Source organism: Mus caroli, unplaced genomic scaffold, assembly GCF_978045245.1.
Source record: "Mus caroli unplaced genomic scaffold, Mus_caroli_1 scaffold_16, whole genome shotgun sequence".
Lineage (NCBI taxonomy): Eukaryota > Metazoa > Chordata > Mammalia > Rodentia > Muridae > Mus > Mus caroli.
In genome coordinates this window covers 69,480,206-69,503,139 of record NW_028227271.1, presented here as the reverse complement: position 1 = coordinate 69,503,139, position 22,934 = coordinate 69,480,206, and the positions used below count along the sequence as shown (strand labels likewise).

The 22,934-nt window shown below is 41.0% G+C and overlaps 1 protein-coding gene across 4 annotated transcripts in view; it reads right to left on the bottom strand.

Annotated features, from left to right (window-relative positions):
• Positions 1-22,934, bottom strand: part of Stk3 (serine/threonine kinase 3) — a 306,970-nt gene that overhangs the window by 62,989 nt on the left and 221,047 nt on the right. For all 4 annotated transcript variants that reach the window (XM_029469538.2, XM_021183619.3, XM_029469541.2 and 1 more), the window contains one exon: positions 3,084-3,259. In XM_029469538.2, the coding sequence (XP_029325398.1) occupies positions 3,084-3,259 (176 nt within the window). The remainder of the gene's footprint in view (positions 1-3,083; positions 3,260-22,934) is intronic.

The following is a 22,934-nucleotide window of genomic DNA, read 5'->3' as shown; positions in this document are numbered from 1 at the left end:
AGTCACTATGAAGTATGTAATTTGAAACTATTCTCTCCAGTTTTAGGAGTGACTCTTCACCGTGACGTCGTTTCCTTTAACACACAGGTTTTCAAGCTGGATAGCACCGGTTTATCTAGTCACTCTTCTATTACTTGTTCTTTTGCTGTCATATTCAAAAGAAAAGGAGGGAACCCAGCAACAGGAAGCTTGTCCCACTTCTCTGTCCCGAGATTTACACCTCTGATTGATGTTGGTAGCTCCTGTCCATAGGACAAGCTAAGTGCCAGCCTCCTTCCCTTTCTTGGGCAGATCCAGCTTTCCCAGCACCACCTGTCAGCGTAACTGTCCTCTACTCCAGCACATGTGTTGTGTTTTGGACACTGGACACTATACAAAGGTCCATGAGTTAAAACATGGCACTACTGGAAGTGACAGACTGTCACTTTGCAAGCTCTTAGGCCACAGAGGGCACGCCTGAGGAGGGCACTATGACAGGGACCCACCATGTTTTTCTTTTCTGCTTTTTAGTTCCAGGTGAGTAGTTTACTGCCTCTGGCTCCCTGCACACCATGGAGCATGAATGTTTTCACATCCATGAAAGGTTTGAAAACATTTGGTTTACCTGTTCATATTCAGAAACCTCTAAAACTGTGGGCTCAAGTAAAAAAAAAAATCTCATTTTAAGTTAATTACCTCAGGCATTGTGACTAATACAGGGGTCTCAGCCCCTTGTCAGAAGACTACTGAGCACACACGAGGGTTGGCTCTGCAGTGTGCATCCTCCAGTCTTCTTGTCAATACCACACAACTCACTGAAGTGACCTTTACTTCTTTTATTTTCTTGTCAAAATTAATTTGATTTCTATCAGTCCTACAATTTATGATGAATTTCTATACTTTTCCAAAAAGTGTTGTTATAGTTTTGATAGAGTACATGAATGTGCAGATCTCAGAATGTTCTTGACTTTCTAAATCTTCCAATAAATTAATAGGAAATGTCTTTCATGTGTTGTTATTTTCTTTCTTTCAACAGTATCTTGTAGTTTTCAGTGCCTTGCTTAAGAACACCATTTCTGATGATACTCTACATTGACTATATCTAAAATCAACAACTTTATGTCAAGGTCAAAAGGACTATAACTTATGTTCTCATTGCGTTCAAATGCTTCTACTGATGGGGAGACCATCTGTGGGTATTGAATGGAGAGTCTGCCTAAGAAATTATGGAACATGTCTGCCAGAAATCTAAACAGATAATTTTAGAGGCCATTCAGCTGTCCTATTCAAGTGGGTAAATTCCTGAAGTCACAGGAGAAGCCCTAGCTTAAGACCCACAGATCAACTACTTGATGAACCTGGCTGTACTGCTATTTCACAAAATAATGAGCAGATACAACATCTGTCTAAAGTTAGACCTGGCAAAAGTTGAGTCCCAGATACCTAAATAGTGGAAAAAGAGGAGTTAGTGTTGGTTGTCAGCTGATATCCAAGTGCATGCTGTGGTGCATGCATGCCCATATACACACCCGCACATAAGCCAGCAATAAATGTAACCTTAAAACACTGAAGCCATTACATGTGAGGAGGGTTCCAAAGACTGCTAAAGCAGAATTAAATCATCTTATTTACTATTTATATGTGGTATTTTATCTACCACATTGCTTGCTCATTTTAAACCATCCAAGAGGCTATTAAGATTCATTCTGACAGAATTCTTTGATGCTAAATATTCTACATTATTTATCACGCTCATGAATGATTTACAGCTGAAATGTCAGCATTCTAAATAATTTATGTATTTTTTAAAGTAGACTGGGTAAAATGAAATCTCACCAGAACAAAAGAAATACAGATTGTGTTTTTCTAAGTTCTCCGATATTTAAAAAACAGTAAGCAGATACTGCAAATTTTTCAGGCTAGCCTGTGGATCACAGTTTTAATATTTACTAGTAATTATTACTAACTCTACTGAGTAGAGATTTTTAAATTTTAATATCTCATTATGATAAGGACTCAAGTAACTAAGACATTGAGGAGAAAAGTATTCAATATTAAAACTATTTATAATCCCAGCAGCAAAGTGGCTCAGTGGGGAAAGACACTGGACACAAAGTCCAATGGCCCAAGTACAAACCTGGAAGTCATATGGTGGAAGTGAGAACTGAGTCTCATCTTCTGATTTCTAAACACACACACACACACACACACACGCATGCACAAAAATAAAGGTGATTTTTTAAAAAAAGTTTTTACTTTAAAATAATTATAATCCCAAAGCATTTATCATATCTATGAAAAATAAGTTAATACTACTTGAAATTTTAAGATATGTATCTATATACATTTTATTTGTCTATGAAGTATTATGCTTATTAATAAATATAATTATAAGTGATTATAATTTTATTTGGAAAAAACTTTTCCAGAGAATTTTTGCAAAAGTAAAAAATTATTTAAAACTTGCTAAAGCAAAATTTTACTCCAATATTTTTTATTTTACCAAAGAATTCAAAGAACTTAGTTTTTCAAGTTCTGGAAACAAGTGCATTAAAATGATTTATCATATTCTTTGCATTCTTTAAAGAAACCATACTGAACCAAGTAGAAGAAAGAAAGCTCTATGTTACCTAGACACAGTTTAATGAGAAAAATCAAGTACAATGGACATGCACTACAGCTGATTTTCAATGCTAGGTCATGAGATAGAGCCATCTTACCTAGACACAGTTTAATGAGAAAAATCAAGTACAATGGACATGCACTACAGCTGATTTCCAATGCTAGGTCATGAGATAGAGCCATCTTAGCAAGTCATCCCAGGATATTTTGACTCTGCATGAAATGGTTATCATTTACAGTAAGTATTTAGAGGGTCTAAACATTTCTCTAAGTTTGAGCTGATCTATTTAGTTATATTTACATTCTGCTGCTTGTACAATTCTATAAGTAAGCTACAATTCCAGCCATAGCTATGGCTACACATTAATATGCAGCCTGTAGTTTATAGATATATCATTCATATTTAGAACTATGTCTTCCAATGTTATGAAAACAAATCTAGAAAGAAGACAGAAAAATGGGAGAAAAGACACTGTACTTACGAAATCAAAGTCTCCATCTTGAGGAACTCTCCAGTTGTCAGGAAAAACACTGTTGGACATAGGGCCTGGCTCACGCATGCTCTGATCACAATTTTCATGACTCTTGTTCTTGAAGTCCTGCTTATCAAAGTAGTCCATGAAAGAGGGTCTTTGTACTTGAGGTGACGTTGCATTTCCTTAGGGAAACAAACACAGAAGGCAGGTATAAGTTCTAACACTTAAAGAAGTCTGACGTTTATTTAAACAGGGAGTTATTTTTCAGTGAGCCATATAGTAAATGTATCCTGGCCAAAGCAAAGGCCAGGCAACAGCCAGTTCAGGAACACGGGCAAAAGACGAAAGGAAGAGCAAACAAGTATCAAACAGACACATAAAGACCCCAAATATAACTTTATTATTTTATAGAATCCTTATCATAACCTTATTTAAAATATTACCAGGGTTGAGGACAACACATTTTAAACATTTCTATTCTTTTCATGTTTATGTCTGTGCTGATTATAATGATATACTTTTAAGCTGTTTAGAAACTGGACTGCTTCCTTGTAAGTCTTTGCAGCTGATGGCCCTGCTCCCTGGGCTCATACAGCTTCTCCTGTTTATTTATAGCTATAGCTCCTGAAGTCATTTCCTTAGCTCAAACCGTCTTAAGCTCTATTTCCAAGTTTACATTGCATGCTTTGTACTACTTGGTCAAAGTGTATGTGAGTTAGCAGTTTACTCTGGAGACTAACTGAAGACAGTTTCCAAAAAACCTACAGCCCCTCCCCCATTCCATCTCTGCCAAGGTCAATACCATACACTCAATCCTATGGTAATGAAGCTGAGAATTCATTCGGACTCCACTCTTTTCACACTCATCCAACATGGTTTTTAGTTCTTCTCCTCAAGGTTTATTAACATTTCTCTATCTTTTGACACTTAGCCTCTAACCAGCTTTTGCCTACTCCATAAGAAAGGGGACTGATGGTACAGCCGCCTCCAAACTCTGCTATTTTATAGTCACAATTTTGACTATACTGTCACCACAGTGACCTTTCTAAATACAAACCATGCCATTCTTCTGCTCAGAATCTTAAGATGGCTTACTTTTTATACTGAACAATTACAGTAAAAATATAAACATTTAGAATAACTAATTTAAAAAATCTTGCGGTTAAGTCTTCATCAGTAGTTTCTAAATTGGATTCCTTAAAGCCAGAGGAATTCAAAAATGTCCCAGAGACCACCAAGAAGGCATTCATGTAAACTCTCCAGACAGAAAGCCAGCTACCTTCTTTTACAAGAAAGGCTTCCTGAAGGAAGCACAGGAGCCTGAAGCTCTTCCTGCCCCTTGTTCCAGTGAGACCTTTCACAGCCTTGTCACCCAAGCACCAGGTGACAAAGGTGATGGCTCTGTCTTTGAAACAGCCTAGTGTGACATGTCCCCCAGACTTACCCCATGCTGTTCACTTGCCTATGGAAACACACCAGACTTGCAATGCCATAAGGTCAGACAATAGTCATAACAGTGATCTGGCCAATTTAGAATGTGCTTGCAATAAGACACAGGCAGCTTAACACTGACAGCTAAGGCGCATTGTTGGCTAAAGATGGGATATGAAATAATTTTCAACAAACAATGCAATGATAAAAGCTTCCCTCTCAGTCTCTAATAGATGATGAATCAGAATCAACGCCTACTTTCTGTCATAAATTCCAGACTGAGGAATTCTTAAACTTAAAAAGAAAAGAGTGGCAACATCTAACCCAAAAAGCTGGTTTTGTTTCATCTTATATTTAATTTTGTTATGTTGTATTGTTATCCTATAGAAGCCTGTTTGTTTTTTAATGAGAGACAGAAAAGGAATGGATCTGGATAGGAGGGAAGGCGGGGAGGAAACCGGGAAGAGAAGAGGTGTGGAGACCATAAGGATACGTTATTCTATTCTCAATAAAAGGGGAAAGAAGGGCGGGGCTGTTGAGTTGGAACTGTCAGTGCAGGAATCCACCCCACCCCACCCCCACCCACATCCCCACCTCATAAATCTGTGTCTATTTATTTGGCATATATGGGTTGTAGATGACTTTGCTCAGGTAAGAGCAGAAGAAACAGGAGTAGCAGTGCATGTATCTGCCTAAGATATCTCCTGTCTTTAAGATGGTAGGACTTCTTGAACACTACAGACTTTTTACTGGCTTCATGTTAGGCACTTTAGCTTAATGGTAAGCCACACATGACAAACTATTTACACCTCATTCCTACTATACAGTTAAGAATCTAAAAGCAAACTGAACACGTGCACGGCCATGTTCACTGCAGTGTTATTCACAATAGGTAAAACACAGAAGCCACTTGAATGTTGATTGACAGATAAGCAAACTGAGAAGGGGAAAGGAACCAGCCCACATGAGAAGGTTAATTACTGACATTAACGGGAAACATATTTCAGTAACATTTGCAACAAAGTTTAAATACCCTTGATCTAACTCTGAACCTCATCATTAAAACATGTATTTCTGTATTTTCAGAACTGATATTTGGTTCCTACTGCAACTTCTTACTATGAAATATGATCTAGAAATTGAACCTAATTTACAACCTATTTTATGAGAATAGAGAAAAATAACATAAGTTATAACTACATCTGCACAAATTCGCTCTAAAGTACTTGAGAAAATCAAAGGGCAAAGTGGGAGGTGAGTGGATCAGAGCTTAGCACTCCTTCCTTCCCTCCGTGTTCTTACTCCTCCCCCTTCCTTTTCTTTCACTGCTCTGAGTGTGTGTGAGTGTGTGTGTCTGTGTGTTACCAAGGCTCTTGTACATACTGAATTTACCCTTAAAGAATGCAATCTATACATCTATACTCAAGAGGCTGAGGCAAGAGAATCCTAAGTTTGGGGCCAACCAACCTGGGCTGGTCTCTGCACACTTTACTTTCTCAATAGTTAAGGTTCGCACTCTGAGATCATTTTCTTCTCCTCTCTGATCAAATGTCTTTATGACCCATTCTAAGACTGTGATGAGAATCAGTACTTACAACTACACATATAATCCCACTACAGAATTACTCTTCTTGGGTATACATATACTAGAGCACATATAATGGTCTGCACTTGTTATTTCTGATCTCCAGCCCATAGTAATTCCTGATTCAGATCTTTGTATCTGAAAGAATTCACACAAAACATAATAGGGATAAATGGAGGACCAACATTTTCCTGGGAGAAACTAGTATTAATAAAGCAGCTACTGTAATATAAGCTACACAGAAAAAGGGCCATCATATGCTTGGAAGGAGGAAAAAAATAGGTACAAGCAGATTTAGGTTAATAATACCTTGTTATGAAGCCATCAAAAAGAAATGTCTAATAGGCTTCTTTTACTTAAGTTGAATTTTAAAGTTTTGTTAACTCTGCAAGAGACAGTTATTGGAAAACATTAATCTTTTGTGAGAAAAAAGTCTTCAAAACTAAGAGCAAGATAAGCTCAGTAGGCATGTCCTTACCTGGCAGAGTAGAGGAAAGGCTGAATGAAAGTCAACACTTTCTTCCATAGCAAGTTAGGAACTTAGCAAATAGAAGCAGTGGCTAGAGACTGAGAAGGGTGGATGATCCCCAGGGCTCAATAATAAGAGGGGAAATGGCAGGCAGTTCCATCTCAGAACTTCCGGATGCAGAGGGTGGAGCTCAGCCCAGTCCTATCAGGAGCTCTCCTGCCCTGTGAACCTCTCTCATGTCTGCAGCCCCTCCTTTCCCATCTGGGTGAGAAAACACTTCTCTTCTACCAGTGGCCAGGTGATATAACTCTGACAAATTATATAAAATATGAGTTCCTAAAAAGTTCTGACCTTGATATGAACACGACACTCTCCCTGTGCTTAGAAACTGATTTGGATTCAGTGGTTGGAAAGCTGTCGTCTCTTCTGCAAGCCCAGTGAAAGGAACAGTCTCAAGGTGGAACCCCAGGAAGGCTCTGACACCACAAAATCACTATACCAGCACATAACACTTTCTCTGAATTTCCTATTCAGTATAAAAAGAAAATAAATCAATCCTATTTTGTTTAAACTACCATTACTTGTGCTTCAAGGTAGATGTGGTCATGAACAGCCCTTAACTGGTACATTTCTGTTCATAGAGTGGAAAACTTAATTTTTTTTTAAGTAGGAGGATCAGGAAACTTGACTTTTGTTAAAGAGTTATCCTACTTTAAAACTTTAAATTCGGCACCTGGGCAGCTGGGGCGCAGGGTCTGCTGACACTCGCCAGCTACCCACAACACCCGCCACAGGATCTTAAGACTTCTGGTGAGTGGAGCACAGCTTCTGCTCCAGTCCAATTGGCGGGACCTGAGACTGCATTAGTTAGGGAAGCAGAAACCAGCCTGAGTAGGACCACAGGCCTCATCCGGCTGGATCAGCGCCGGGGTAGCGGGAGCGCAGGGTTGCCTGACACCCGCCAGCTACCCACGACCCCCGCCGCAGGATTTTGGGACTGCTGGTGAGTGGAACACAGCTTCTGCTCCAATCCAATTGCGCGGGACCTGAGACTGCATTAGTTAGGGAAGCAGAAAGCGGCCTGAGTAGGGCCACAGGCCTCACCCGGCCGGATCAGCGCCAGGGTAGCGGGAGCGCAGGGTTGCCTGACACCCGCCAGCTACCCAAGACCCCCGCCGCAGGATTTTGGGACTGCTGATGAGTGGAACACAGCTTCTGCTCCAGTCCAATCACGCGGGACCTGAGACTGCTCTGGTTGGGGAGAGAGAAATCCGGCCTACATAGGGCCACAACCCTCTTCCGGTCAGAAAAGCACCTGGGCAGCTGGGGCGCAGGGTCAGCTGACACTCACCAGCTACCCACAACACCCACCACAGGATCTTAAGACTTCTGGAGAGTGGAACACAGCTTCTGCTCCAATCCAATTGCACGCGGGACCAGAGACTGCATTAGTTAGGGAAGCAGAAAAACGGCCTGAGTAGGACCACAGGCCTCTTCCGGCTGGACCAGCACCGGGGTACCGTCAGCTACCCACGACCCCCGCCGCAGGATTTAGAGACTGCTGGTGAGTGGAACACAGCTTCTGCTCCAATATTTAAATAGTGACAACGATAACAACTAACCCCAGAGATTACCAGATGGCGAAAGGTAAACGTAATAATCTTACTAACAGGAACCAAGACCACTCACCATCATCAGAACCCAGCACCCCCACTTCGCCCAGTCCAGGGCACCCCAACACACCGGAAAAGCTAGACACGGATTTAAAAGCATATCTCCTGATGATGATAGAGGACTTCAAGAAGGACTTTAATAACACACTTAAAGAAATGCAGGAGAACACTGATAAAAAGGCAGAAGACAATAAAGAGGAAGCACAAAAATCCCTTAAAGAATTGCAGGAGAACACTGCTAAAGAGTTACAAATCCTTAAAGAAAAACATGATAACATAATCAAACAGGTAGAAGTCCTTACAGAAAAACAGGAAAACACATCCAAACAGATGATGGAAATGAACAAAACCATACTAGACCTAAAAAGGGAAGTAGACACAATAAAGAAAACCCAAAATGAGGCAACACTGGAGATAGAAACCCTAGGAAAGAAATCTGGAACCATAGATACCAGCATCAGCAACAGAATACAAGAGATGGAAGAGAGAATCTCAGGTGCAGAAGATTCCATAGAGAACATCGGCACAACAATCAAGGAAAATGTAAAATGCAAAAAGATCCTAACTCAAAACATCCAAGAAATACAGGACATAATGAGAAGACCAAACCTACGGATAATAGGAGTGGATGAGAATGAAGATTTTCAACTCAAAGGACCAGCAAACATCTTCAACAAAATTATAGAAGAAAACTTCCCAAATCTAAAGAAAGAGATGCCCATGAACATACAAGAAGCCTACAGAACTCCAAATAGACTGGACCAGAAAAGAAATACCTCCCGACACATAATAATCAGAGCAACAAATGCTCTAAATAAAGATAGAATACTAAAAGCAGTAAGAGAAAAAGGCCAAGTAACATATAAAGGCAAGCCTATCAGAATTACACCAGACTTTTCACCAGAGACTATGAAAGCCAGAAGATCCTGGACGGATGTTATACAGACACTAAAAGAACACAAATTCCAGCCCAGGCTACTATACCCAGCCAAACTCTCAATTAACATAGATGGAGAAACCAAAGTATTCCACGACAAAACCAAATTCACACATTATCTCTCCACGAATCCAGCCCTTCAAAGGATAATAACAGAAAAAAACCAATACAAGGACAGGAACCACGCCCTAGGAACAACAAGAAGGTAATCCCTCAACAAACCTAAAAGAAGACAGCCACAAGAACAGAATGCCAACTTTAACAACAAAAATAACAGGAAACAACAATTACTTTTCCTTAATATCTCTTAATATCAATGGACTCAACTCCCCGATAAAAAGACATAGACTAACAAACTGGCTACACAAACAAGACCCAACATTTTGCTGCTTACAGGAAACTCATCTCAGAGAAAAGGATAGACACTACCTCAGAATGAAAGGCTGGAAAACAATTTTCCAAGCAAATGGCATGAAGAAACAAGCTGGAGTAGCCATTCTAATATCTGATAAGATTGACTTCCAACCCAAAGTCATTAAAAAAGACAGGGAGGGACACTTCATACTCATCAAAGGTAAAATCCTCCAAGAGGAACTATCAATCCTGAATATCTATGCTCCAAATACAAAGGCAGCCACATTCATTAAAGGAACTTTAGTAAAGCTCAAAGCACACATTGCACCTCATACAATAATAGTGGGAGACTTCAACACACCACTTTCACCAATGGACAGATCATGGAAACAGAAACTAAACAGGGACACAGTGAAACTAACAGAAATTATGAATCAAATGGATCTGGCAGATATCTACAGAACATTCTATCCTAAAACAAAAGGATATACCTTCTTCTCAGCACCTCATGGTACCTTCTCCAAAATTGACCACATAATTGGTCACAAAACAGGCCTCAACAGATATAAAAATATTGAAATTATCCCATGCATCCTATCAGATCACCATGGCCTAAGGCTGATCTTCAATAACAAAATAAATAATAGAAAGCCAACCTTCACGTGGAAACTGAACAACACTCTTCTCAATGATACCTTGGTCAAGGAAGGAATAAAGAAAGAAATTAAGGACTTTTTAGAGTTCAATGAAAATGAAGCCACAACATACCCAAACTTATGGGACGCAATGAAAGCATTTTTAAGAGGAAAACTCATAGCTCTGAGTGCCTCCAAAAGGAAACTAGAGAGAGCACACATTAGCAGCTTGACAACACACCTAAAAGCACTAGAACAAAAGGAAGCAAATTCACCCAAGAGGAGTAGACGGCAGGAAATAATCAAACTCAGGGGTGAAATCAACCAAGTGGAAACAAGAAAAACTATTCAAAGAATCAACCAATCAAGGAGCTGGTTCTTTGAGAAAAACAACAAGATAGATAAACCCTTAGCCAGACTCACTAGAGGGCACAGGGAAAGCATCCTAATTAACAAAATCAGAAATGAAAAAGGAGACATAACAACAGATCCTGAAGACATCCAAAACACCATCAGATCCTTCTACCAAAGGCTATACTCAACAAAACTGGAGAACCTGGATGAAATGGAGAAGTTCCTAGACAGATACCAGGTACCAAAGCTGAATCAAGATCAGGTTAATGATCTAAACAGCCCTATATCCCCCAAAGAAATAGAAGCAGTCATTAATAGTCTCCCAACTAAAAAAAGCCCAGGACCAGATGGGTTTAGTGCAGAGTTCTATCAGACCTTCAAAGAAGATCTAATCCCAGTTCTTCACAAACTATTCCACAAAATAGAAACAGAAGGTACTCTACCCAACTCATTCTATGAAGCCACAATTACTCTGATACCTAAACCACAAAAAGACCCAACAAAGATAGAAAACTTCAGACCAATATCCCTTATGAATATTGATGCAAAAATCCTCAATAAAGTTCTTGCTAACCGAATCCAAGAACACATCAAAACAATCATCCATCCTGACCAAGTAGGTTTCATCCCAGGGATGCAGGGATGGTTCAATATACGGAAATCCATCAACGTAATCCAGTATATAAACAAACTCAAAGACAAAAACCACATGGTCATCTCCTTAGATGCGGAAAAAGCATTTGACAAGATCCAACACCCATTCATGATAAAAGTCTTGGAAAGATCAGGAATTCAAGGCCCATACCTAAACATGATAAAAGCAATCTACAGCAAACCAGTAGCCAACATCAAAGTAAATGGTGAGAAGCTTGAAGCAATCCCTCTAAAATCAGGGACTAGACAAGGCTGTCCACTTTCTCCATACCTATTCAACATTGTACTTGAAGTCCTAGCCAGAGCAATTCGACAACAAAAGGAGATCAAAGGGATACAAATTGGAAAAGATGAAGTCAAAATATCACTTTTTGCAGATGATATGATAGTATATATAAGTGACCCTAAAAATTCTACCAGAGAACTCCTAAGCCTGATAAACAGCTTCGGTGAAGTAGCTGGATATAAAATTAACTCAAACAAATCAATGGCCTTTCTCTACACAAAGAATAAACAGGCTGAGAAAGAAATTAGGGAAACAACACCCTTCTCAATAGTCACAAATAATATAAAATATCTTGGCGTGACTCTAACTAAGGAAGTGAAAGATCTGTATAATAAAAACTTCAAGTCTCTGAAGAAAGAAATTATAGAAGATCTCAGAAGATGGAAAGATCTCCCATGCTCATGGATTGGCAGGATCAACATTGTAAAAATGGCTATCTTGCCAAAAGCAATCTACAGATTCAATGCAATCCCCATCAAAATTCCAAATCAATTCTTCAACGAATTAGAAAGGGCAATCTGCAAATTCATCTGGAATAACAAAAAACCTAGGATAGCAAAAACTCTCCTCAAGGATAAAAGAACCTCTGGTGGAATCACCATGCCGGACCTAAAGCTCTACTACAGAGCAATTGTGATAAAAACTGCATGGTACTGGTATAGTGACAGACAAATAGACCAATGGAATAGAATTGAAGACCCAGAAATGAATCCACACACCTATGGTCACTTGATCTTCGACAAGGGAGCTAAAAACATCCAGTGGAAGAAAGACAGCATTTTCAACAAATGGTGCTGGCACAACTGGTTGTTAACATGTAGAAGAATGCGAATCGATCCATTCCTATCTCCTTGTACTAAGGTCAAGTCTAAGTGGATCAAGGAACTTCACATAAAACCAGAGACACTGAAACTTATAGAGGAGAAAGTGGGGAAAAGCCTTGAAGATATGGGCACAGGGGAAAAATTCCTGAATCGAACAGTAATGGCTTGTGCTGTAAGATCGAGAATTGACAAGTGGGACCTCATGAAACTACAAAGCTTCTGCAAGGCTAAAGACACCATCAATAAGACAAAAAAACCACCAACAGATTGGGAAAGGATCTTCACCTATCCTAAATCAGATAAGGGACTAATATCCAATATATATAAAGAACTCAAGAAGATGGACTCCAGAAAGTCAAATAACCCCATTAAAAAATGGGGCTCAGAACTGAACAAAGAATTCTCACCTGAGGAATACCGAATGGCAGAGAAGCACCTGAAAAAATGTTCAACATCCTTAATCATCAGGGAAATGCAAATCAAAACAACCCTGAGATTCCACCTCACACCAGTCAGAATGGCTAAGATCAAAAATTCAGGTGACAGCAGATGCTGGCGAGGATGTGGAGAAAGTGGAACACTCCTCCATTGTTGGTGGGATTGCAAGCTTGTACAACCACTCTGGAAATCAGTCTGGCGGATCCTCAGAAAATTGGACATAGTACTACCGGAGGATCCAGCAATACCTCTCCTGGGCATATATCCAGAAGATGTCCCAACCGGTAAAAAGGACACATGCTCCACTATGTTCATAGCAGCCCTATTTATAATAGCCAGAAGCTGGAAAGAACCCAGATGTCCCTCAACAGAGGAATGGATACAGAAATTATGGTACATTTACACAATGGAGTACTACTCAGCTATTAAAAAGAATGAATTTATGAAATTCCTAGCCAAATGGATGGACCTGGAGGGCATCATCTTGAGTGAAGTAACACAATCACAAAAGATCTCACACAATATGTATTCATTGATAAGTGGATATTAGCCCAAAACTTAGGATACCCAAGATATAAGATACATTTTGATAAACGCATGAAACTCAAGAAGAATGAAGACCAAAGTGTGGACATTGTGCACCTTCTTAGAATTGGGAACAAAACACCCAGGGAAGGAGTTACAGAGACAAAGTTCGTAGCTGTGATGAAAGGATGGACCATTTAGAGACTGCTGTATCCAGGGATCCGTCCCATAATCAGCTTCTAAACGCTGGCACCATTGCATACACTAGTAAGATCTTGCTGAAAGGACCCAAATATAGCTGTCTCTTGTGAGACGATGCCGGGGCCTAGCAAACACAGGAGTGGATGTTCACAGTCAGCTATTGGATGTATCACAGGGCTCCCAATGGAGAAGCTAGAGAAAGTACCCAAGGAGCTAAAGGGATCTGCAACCCTATTGTTGGAACAACATGATGTACTAACCAGAACCCTGGAGCTCTTGTCTCTAGCTGCATATGTATCGAAAGATGGCCTAGTCGGCCATCAATGGAAAGAGAGGCCCATTGGACTTGCAAACTTTATATGCCCCAATATAGGGGAATGCCAGGGCCAAAAGAATGGGAATGGGTGGGTAGGGAAGTGGGGGGCGCTATGGGGGACTTTTGGGATAGTATTGGAAATGTAATTGAGGAAAATATGTAATAAAAATATTAAAAAAAAAAAAAAGAAATGTATGAGAACCATATGCATTAAAATAGTAAATGTAGTTAGCACTATAGGCATAAGACTAACACGTTAAATATCTGTATCACTTACTAGAAACAATTAAAATAAACAAGCAAACAATAAAGAGACCATTAAAAGGCTAGAAGTTAGCATAATAAAAAAAAAAAAAAAAAAAACCTTTAAATTCACTATTATATCTGGTAATTTAATTATATCTACCTTTCAGATACACTAGAGTTGTGAAAGTCTTTTCCAGGCTGACCTAGAAACCTATGGAAAATGTTTTATGGGCTCCACATCAAATCTGAACAGCAGGAGGAATCTGAACTGGCCATTTTTTGTAGCCATAGAAGGCTACAAAAGTGTTAGTTGCATCTGGTTGGCTGAAGTGGCCCTGTGGAGATCCCTAAACAACCCAGGTGAATGTGAGGACACAGGGTCTTTCTCTGTAACTGAGAATGGGGCCCTATTACTGAAAACAACATCTACACAGTTCACTCAGCATGAAGAGGCAGATAGAGTTAGTGCATTCACAGAACTGTCAGTCCTACGTTCTGGGACACCAGCACCCTCTATCTACAATTCTAGCCATGAAACCCTTGATCTACAATCTGTCCTGCCTGCAAGATGTGCTGGGGCAATGGTGATGCAGAACTTGTGGGAGTGGCCAACCAGTCTGCTTTAACTTGAGGCCCAGGTTGTGAAGGAAGGCCCATGTCTAACACTCCTGGATAGCCAGGAACTGGAGACCAGATAGTCCAGGGACCTAGAAGACAACAGGACTGGAAAAAAAATCAATGAAATGATTCCCAATGATATTCTGCTATAGTCATATTTAGGTACCTCACTCAGTGGTGCATAGACCCAGAATAAATAAATATATATATACATATACATATATATATATACATATATATGTGTGTGTATATGTATATTATATATATTATATATTATATATATAGGTATATAGGTATGTGTATATATATATGTAGTAGATAGATAGATTAGTTAGAGACAGAGAGAGAGTGAGAGTGAAAGAGAGAGAGGCAGAAGACAGAGACAGAGAGACAGAGAGAGAGAGAGAGAGAGAGACAGACAGAGACAGAGACAGAGACAGAGACAGAGACAGAGACAGAGACTGTACCAGGCCCTCTGCATGTATGTTGTGGCTGTTAGCTAAGTGTTTCTGTGGTGCTCCTATGGGGTTGCCCCATCAGCCTCGATGTGAGCTCAGGCTTTACCTTGTCCTACTGTATCTTGTTTTGCTCTGTTTCGATGTTGTGCTTTGGAGGCTGCTCTACTTTGAAGGGAAATGGAGGTGGATGGATCTTGAGGAGAGGAGCGGTAGGGTAGGGACCTGGGAGGAGTGGAAGGAAGGGAAATGTGGTCAGGATGCATTGTATGAGAGGAGAATCTCTTCTCTTTTCTTTTCTTTTTTTATTAGATATTTTCTTCATTTACCTTTCAAATGCTATCTCTAAAGCCCCCCTATAAGCTCCCCCCACCCTGCCCTGTTCCCCAACCCACCCACTTCCACTTCCTGGCCCTGGCATTTCTGGTTGTCTATTTGGACTTCTGTAGGCTTCTTGTATGTTCATGGGCACTACTTTCTTTAGGTTTGGGAAGTTTTCTTCTATAATTTTGTTGAAGATATTTACTGTTCCTTTAAGTTGAAAATCTTCATTCTCATCTACTCCTATTATCCGTAGGTTTGGTCTTCTCATTGTGTCCTGGATTTCCTGGATGTTTTGGGTTAGGAATTTTTTGCTTTTTGCATTTTCTTTGATTGTTCTGTCCATGTTCTCTATGGAATCTTCTGCACCTGAGATTCTCTCTTCCATCTCTTGTATTCTGTTGCAGATGCTCGCATCTATGGTTCCTGATTTCTTTTCTAGGGTTTCTATCTCCAGAGTTGTCTCCCTTTGGGTTTTCTTTATTGTTTCTACTTCCATTTTTAGATCTTGGATGGTTTTGTTCAATTCCATCACCTATTTGGTTGTGTTTTCCTATAATTCTTTAAGGGATTTTTGTGTTTCCTTTTTAAGGACTTCTACCTGTTTAGCGGTGTTCTCCTGCATTTCTTTAAGTGAGTTATTAATGCCCTTCTTAAAATCCTCTACCAGCATCAGGAGACATAATTGTAAATTGGAGTCTTGCTTTTTGGGTGTGTTGGGGTATCCAGGACTCACTGTGGTGGGCGTACTGGGGTATGATGATGATGAGTGGTCTTGGTTTCTGTTAGTAAGATTCTTACGTTTGCCTTTTGCCATCTGGTGATCTCTGTTGTTAGATGTTCTAGCTGTCTCAGGCTGGAGCTTGTTCCTCCTGTGATTCTTTAGCCTCTATCAGCACTCCTGGGAGACCAACTCTTTCCTGAGTCTCAGTGGTCAGAGCACTCTCTGCAGACAAGCTCTCCTTTTGCAGGGAAGGTACACAGAAGTCTAGAGCTCAGATCCACCTCCTGAGTCCTGGGGTCAGAGCCCTCCCTGGATGTGGACTCTCCTCTGGCAGGAAAGGTACCCAGAGGTCTGGGTCCCAGCTCTGCCTGAGGATGAAGGCCCAAAGGGACCCTGTCCAAGAAGCTCTATTGCTTCTGTTGCCCACATGCTCTCCCGAGTAGACTGGTCTCAGTGATCCCAAGATCCTGGGTGTGCTAGGGCCTGCCAAGTTCCCACCCAAGATGTGTAGGGCTGGTGCTGACCTGAAGGAACCTCAGCGACTGATTGGACGGGTTTCCTTTGTCCCTGTTCCTGCTGGCACAAGACCCTCTGGGATTTTTGGAACAGATGCTGCATTCCACTCACCAGTGGTCTCAAGGTCCTGGGCATACTAGGGTGCCAACAGCGTGGAGAGTCCTCTGGGGACCTTGGGACCCTCCACTGAGTTCGTGCCCAAGATAGCACCTGGCTGGGGTGGCGGGTTTCCTTTGTCCCTGTTCCTGCTGGCACAAGACCCTCCATGATTTTTTGGAATAGATGTTGCATTCCACTCACCAGTGATCCCAAGATCCTGGGTGTACTAGGGCCCACTGAGTTCACGCCCAAGATTGAGAATCTATTTCAAATAATAATATAAAAAGCTTGAGATGTTGAGCTGGTTTATCTTGGACATTGGATGATTTAGGGAGAGGGATCTGCTCTTATTTTATATTTAAAATCCACTAATTTTGAGAGGAATTTTTTTCCCCAGTTCTGGTCTTACAAAAGTTCTATGGCCTCAACTAAACAGAAATTTCAGCAGCCATTTTCATCTTATATCCAGTCAAACTTTACATTTCTTATATTTTTATAAACAAAGAGTGTTAAAAAGCACTATAAGAAATATGGGATGTAGGGCTACAGAGACAACTTGGTGGTTAAGAGCACTTGCTGATCTTGCAGAGGACCCAGGTCCCAGCACTTACATGATGTCTCAAAACCATCCTGAGGCGCTCGGGACCTGAGACTGCATTAGTTAGGGAAGCAGAAACCGGCCTGAGTAGGGCCACAGGCCTCATCCAGCCGGATCAGCGCCGGGGTAGCTGGAGCGCAGGGATGCCTGACACCCGCCAGCTACCCACGAACCCCGCCGCAGGATTTTGGGACTGCTGGTGAGTGGAACACAGCTTCTGCTCCAGTCCAATCACGTGGGACCTGAGACTGCTCTGGTTGGGGTGAGAGAAATCCGGCCTACATAGGGCCACAAGCCTCTTCCGGTCAGAAAACCACCGGGGCAGCTGGGGCGCAGGGTCGGCTACACTCGCCAGCTACCCACAACACCCGCCACAGGATCTTAAGACTTCTGGAGAGTGGAACACAGCTTCTGCTCCAATCCAATTGCGCGCGTGACCTGAGACTGCATTAGTTAGGGAAGCAGAAACCAGCCTGAGTAGGGCCACAGGCCTCATCCAGCCGGATCAGCGCCGGGGTAGCTGGAGCCCAGGGTTGCCTGACACCCGCCAGCTACCCACGACCCCCGCCTCAGGATTTTGGGACTGCTGGTGAGTGGAACACAGCTTCTGCTCCAATCCAATTGCGCGGGACCTGAGACTGCATTAGTTAGGGAAGCAGAAACCGGCCTGAGTAGGGCCACAGGCCTCACCCGGCCGGATCAGCGCCAGGGTAGCTGGAGCCCAGGGTTGCCTGACACCCGCCAGCTACCCACGACCCCCGCCGCAGGATTTTGGGACTGCTGGTGAGTGGAACACAGCTTCTGCTCCAGTCCAATCACGCGGGACCTGAGACTGCTCGGTTGGGGTGAGAGAAATCCGGCCTACATAGGGCCACAAGCCTCTTCCGGTCAGAAAAGCACCAGGGCAACTGGGGCGCAGGGTCGGCTGACACTCGCCAGCTACCCACAACACCCGCCACAGGATCTTAAGACTTCTGGTGAGTGGAGCACAGCTTCTTCTCCAATCCAAATTGCACGCGGGACCAGAGTCTGCATTAGTTAGGGAAGCAGAAAACCGGCCTGAGTAGGACCACAGGCCTCTTCCGGCTGGACCAGCACCGGGGTACCGTCAGCTACCCACGACCCCCGCCGCAGGATTTTGAGACTGCTGGTGAGTGGAACACAGCTTCTGCTTCAATCTTTAAACAGTGACAACGATAACAACTAACCCCAGAGATTACCAGATGGCGAAAGGTAAACGTAATAATCTTACTAACAGAAACCAAGACCACTCACCATCATCAGAACCCAGCACCCCCACTTTGCCCAGTCCAGGGCACCCCAACACACCGGAAAAGCTAGACACGGATCTAAAAGCATATCTCCTGATGATGGTAGAGGACTTCAAGAAGGACTTTAATAACACACTTAAAGAAATACAGGAGAACAATGCTAAACAGGCAGAAGACACTAAAGAGGAAGCACAAAAATCCCTTAAAGAATTGCAGGAGAACACTGCTAAAGAGTTACAAATCCTTAAAGAAAAACAGGATAACATAATCAAACAGGTAGAAGTCCTTACAGAAAAACAGGAAAACACATCCAAACAGATGATAGAAATGAACAAAACCATACTAGACCTAAAAAGGGAAGTAGACACAATAAAGAAAACCCAAAATGAGGCAACACTGGAGATAGAAACCCTAGGAAAGAAATCTGGAACCATAGATACGAGCATCAGCAACAGAATACAAGAGATGGAAGAGAGAATCTCAGGTGCAGAAGATTCCATAGAGAACATCGGCACAACAATCAAGGAAAATGGAAAATGCAAAAAGATCCTAACTCAAAACATCCAAGAAATACAGGACATAATGAGAAGACCAAACCTACGGATAATAGGAGTGGATGAGAATGAAGATTTTCAACTCCAAGGACCAGCAAACATCTTCAACAAAATTATAGAAGAAAACTTCCCAAATCTAAAGAAAGAGATGCCCATGAACATACAAGAAGCCTACAGAACTCCAAATAGACTGGACCAGAAAAGAAATACCTCCCGACACATAATAATCAGAACAACAAATGCTCTAAATAAAGATAGAATACTAAAAGCAGTAAGAGAAAAAGGCCAAGTAACATATAAAGGCAAGCCTATCAGAATTACACCAGATTTTTCACCAGAGACTATGAAAGCCAGAAGATCCTGGACGGATGTTATACAGACACTAAAAGAACACAAATTCCAGCCCAGGCTACTATACCCAGCCAAACTCTCAATTAACATAGATGGAGAAACCAAAGTATTCCACGACAAAACCAAATTCACACATTATCTCTCCACGAATCCAGCCCTTCAAAGGATAATAACAGAAAAAAACCAATACAAGGACAGGAACCACGCCCTAGAAACAACAAGAAGGTAATCCCTCAACAAACCTAAAAGAAGACAGCCACAAGAACAAAATGCCAACTTTAATAACAAAAATAACAGGAAACAACAATTACTTTTCATTAATATCTCTTAATATCAATGGACTCAACTCCCCAATAAAAAGACATAGACTAACAAACTGGCTACACAAACAAGACCCAACATTTTGCTGCTTACAGGAAACTCATCTCAGAGAAAAGGATAGACACTACCTCAGAATGAAAGGCTAGAAAACAATTTTCCAAGCAAATGGCATGAAGAAACAAGCTGGAGTAGCCATTCTAATATCTGATAAGATTGACTTCCAACCCAAATTCATTAAAAAAGACAGGGAGGGACACTTCATACTCATCAAAGGTAAAATCCTCCAAGAGGAACTATCAATCCTGAATATCTATGCTCCAAATACAAAGGCAGCCACATTCATTAAAGAAACTTTAGTAAATCTCAAAGCACACATTGCACCTCATACAATAATAGTGGGAGACTTCAACACACCACTTTCACCAATGGACAGATCATGGAAACAGAAACTAAACAGGGACACAGAGAAACTAAGAGAAATTATGAATCAAATGGATCTGGCAGATATCTACAGAACATTCTATCCTAAAACAAAAGGATATACCTTCTTCTCAGCACCTCATGGTACCTTCTCCAAAATTGACCACATAATTGGTCACAAAACAGGCCTCAACAGATACAAAAATATTGAAATTGTCCCATGCATCCTATCAGATCACCATGGTCTAAGGCTGATCTTTAATAACAAAATAAATAATAGAAAGCCAACCTTCACGTGGAAACTGAACAACACTCTTCTCAATGATACCTTGGTCAAGGAAGGAATAAAGAAAGAAATTAAGGACTTTTTAGAGTTCAATGAAAATGAAGCCACAACATACCCAAACTTATGGGACGCAATGAAAGCATTTCTAAGAGGAAAACTCATAGCTCTGAGTGCCTCCAAAAGGAAACTAGAGAGAGCACACATTAGCAGCTTGACAACACACCTAAAAGCACTAGAACAAAAGGAAGCAAATTCACCCAAGAGGAGTAGACGGCAGGAAATAATCAAACTCAGGGGTGAAATCAACCAAGTGGAAACAAGAAAAACTATTCAAAGAATCAACCAATCAAGGAGCTGGTTCTTTGAGAAAATCAACAAGATAGATAAACCCTTAGCCAGACTCACTAGAGGGCACAGGGAAAGCATCCTAATTAACAAAATCAGAAATGAAAAAGGAGACATAACAACAGATCCTGAAGACATCCAAAACACCATCAGATCCTTCTACCAAAGGCTATACTCAACAAAACTGGAGAACCTGGATGAAATGGAGAAGTTCCTAGACAGATACCAGGTACCAAAGTTGAATCAAGATCAGGTTAATGATCTAAACAGCCCTATATCCCCCAAAGAAATAGAAGCAGTCATTAATAGTCTCCCAACTAAAAAAAGCCCAGGACCAGATGGGTTTAGTGCAGAGTTCTATCAGACCTTCAAAGAAGATCTAATCCCAGTTCTTCACAAACTATTCCACAAAATAGAAACAGAAGGTACTCTACCCAACTCATTCTATGAAGCCACAATTACTCTGATACCTAAACCACAAAAAGACCCAACAAAGATAGAAAACTTCAGACCAATATCCCTTATGAATATTGATGCAAAAATCCTCAATAAAGTTCTTGCTAACCGAATCCAAGAACACATCAAAACAATCATCCATCCTGACCAAGTAGGTTTCATCCCAGGGATGCAGGGATGGTTCAATATACGGAAATCCATCAACGTAATCCAGTATATAAACAAACTCAAACACAAAAACCACATGGTCATCTCGTTAGATGCGGAAAAAGCATTTGACAAGATCCAACACCCATTCATGATAAAAGTCTTGGAAAGATCAGGAATTCAAGGCCCATACCTAAACATGATAAAAGCAATCTACAGCAAACCAGTAGCCAACATCAAAGTAAATGGTGAGAAGCTTGAAGCAATCCCTCTAAAATCAGGGACTAGACAAGGCTGTCCACTTTCTCCATACCTATTCAACATTGTACTTGAAGTCCTAGCCAGAGCAATTCGACAACAAAAGGAGATCAAAGGGATACAAATTGGAAAAGATGAAGTCAAAATATCACTTTTTGCAGATGATATAATAGTATATATAAGTGACCCTAAAAATTCTACCAGAGAACTCCTAAGCCGGATAAACAGCTTCGGTGAAGTAGCTGGATATAAAATTAACTCAAACAAATCAATGGCCTTTCTCTACACAAAGAATAAACAGGCTGAGAAAGAAATTAGGGAAACAACACCCTTCTCAATAGTCACAAATAATATAAAATATCTTGGCGTGACTCTAACTAAGGAAGTGAAAGATCTGTATAATAAAAACTTCAAGTCTCTGAAGAAAGAAATTATAGAAGATCTCAGAAGATGGAAAGATCTCCCATGCTCATGGATTGGCAGGATCAACATTGTAAAAATGGCTATCTTGCCAAAAGCAATCTACAGATTCAATGCAATCCCCATCAAAATTCCAAATCAATTCTTCAACGAATTAGAAAGTGCAATCTGCAAATTCATCTGGAATAACAAAAAACCTAGGATAGCAAAAACTCTTCTCAAGGATAAAAGAACCTCTGGTGGAATCACCATGCCGGACCTAAAGCTCTACTACAGAGCAATTGTGATAAAAACTGCATGGTACTGGTATAGTGACAGACAAATAGACCAATGGAATAGAATTGAAGACCCAGAAATGAACCCACACACCTATGGTCACTTGATCTTCGACAAGGGAGCTAAAAACATCCAGTGGAAGAAAGACAGCATTTTCAACAAATGGTGCTGGCACAACTGGTTGTTAACATGTAGAAGAATGCGAATCGATCCATTCCTATCTCCTTGTACTAAGGTCAAGTCTAAGTGGATCAAGGAACTTCACATAAAACCAGAGACACTGAAACTTATAGAGGAGAAAGTGGGGAAAAGCCTTGAAGATATGGGCACAGGAGAAAAATTCCTGAATAGAACAGTAATGGCTTGTGCTGTAAGATGGAGAATTGACAAGTGGGACCTCATGAAACTACAAAGCTTCTGCAAGGCTAAAGACACCATCAATAAGACAAAAAAACCACCAACAGATTGGGAAAGGATCTTCACCTATCCTAAA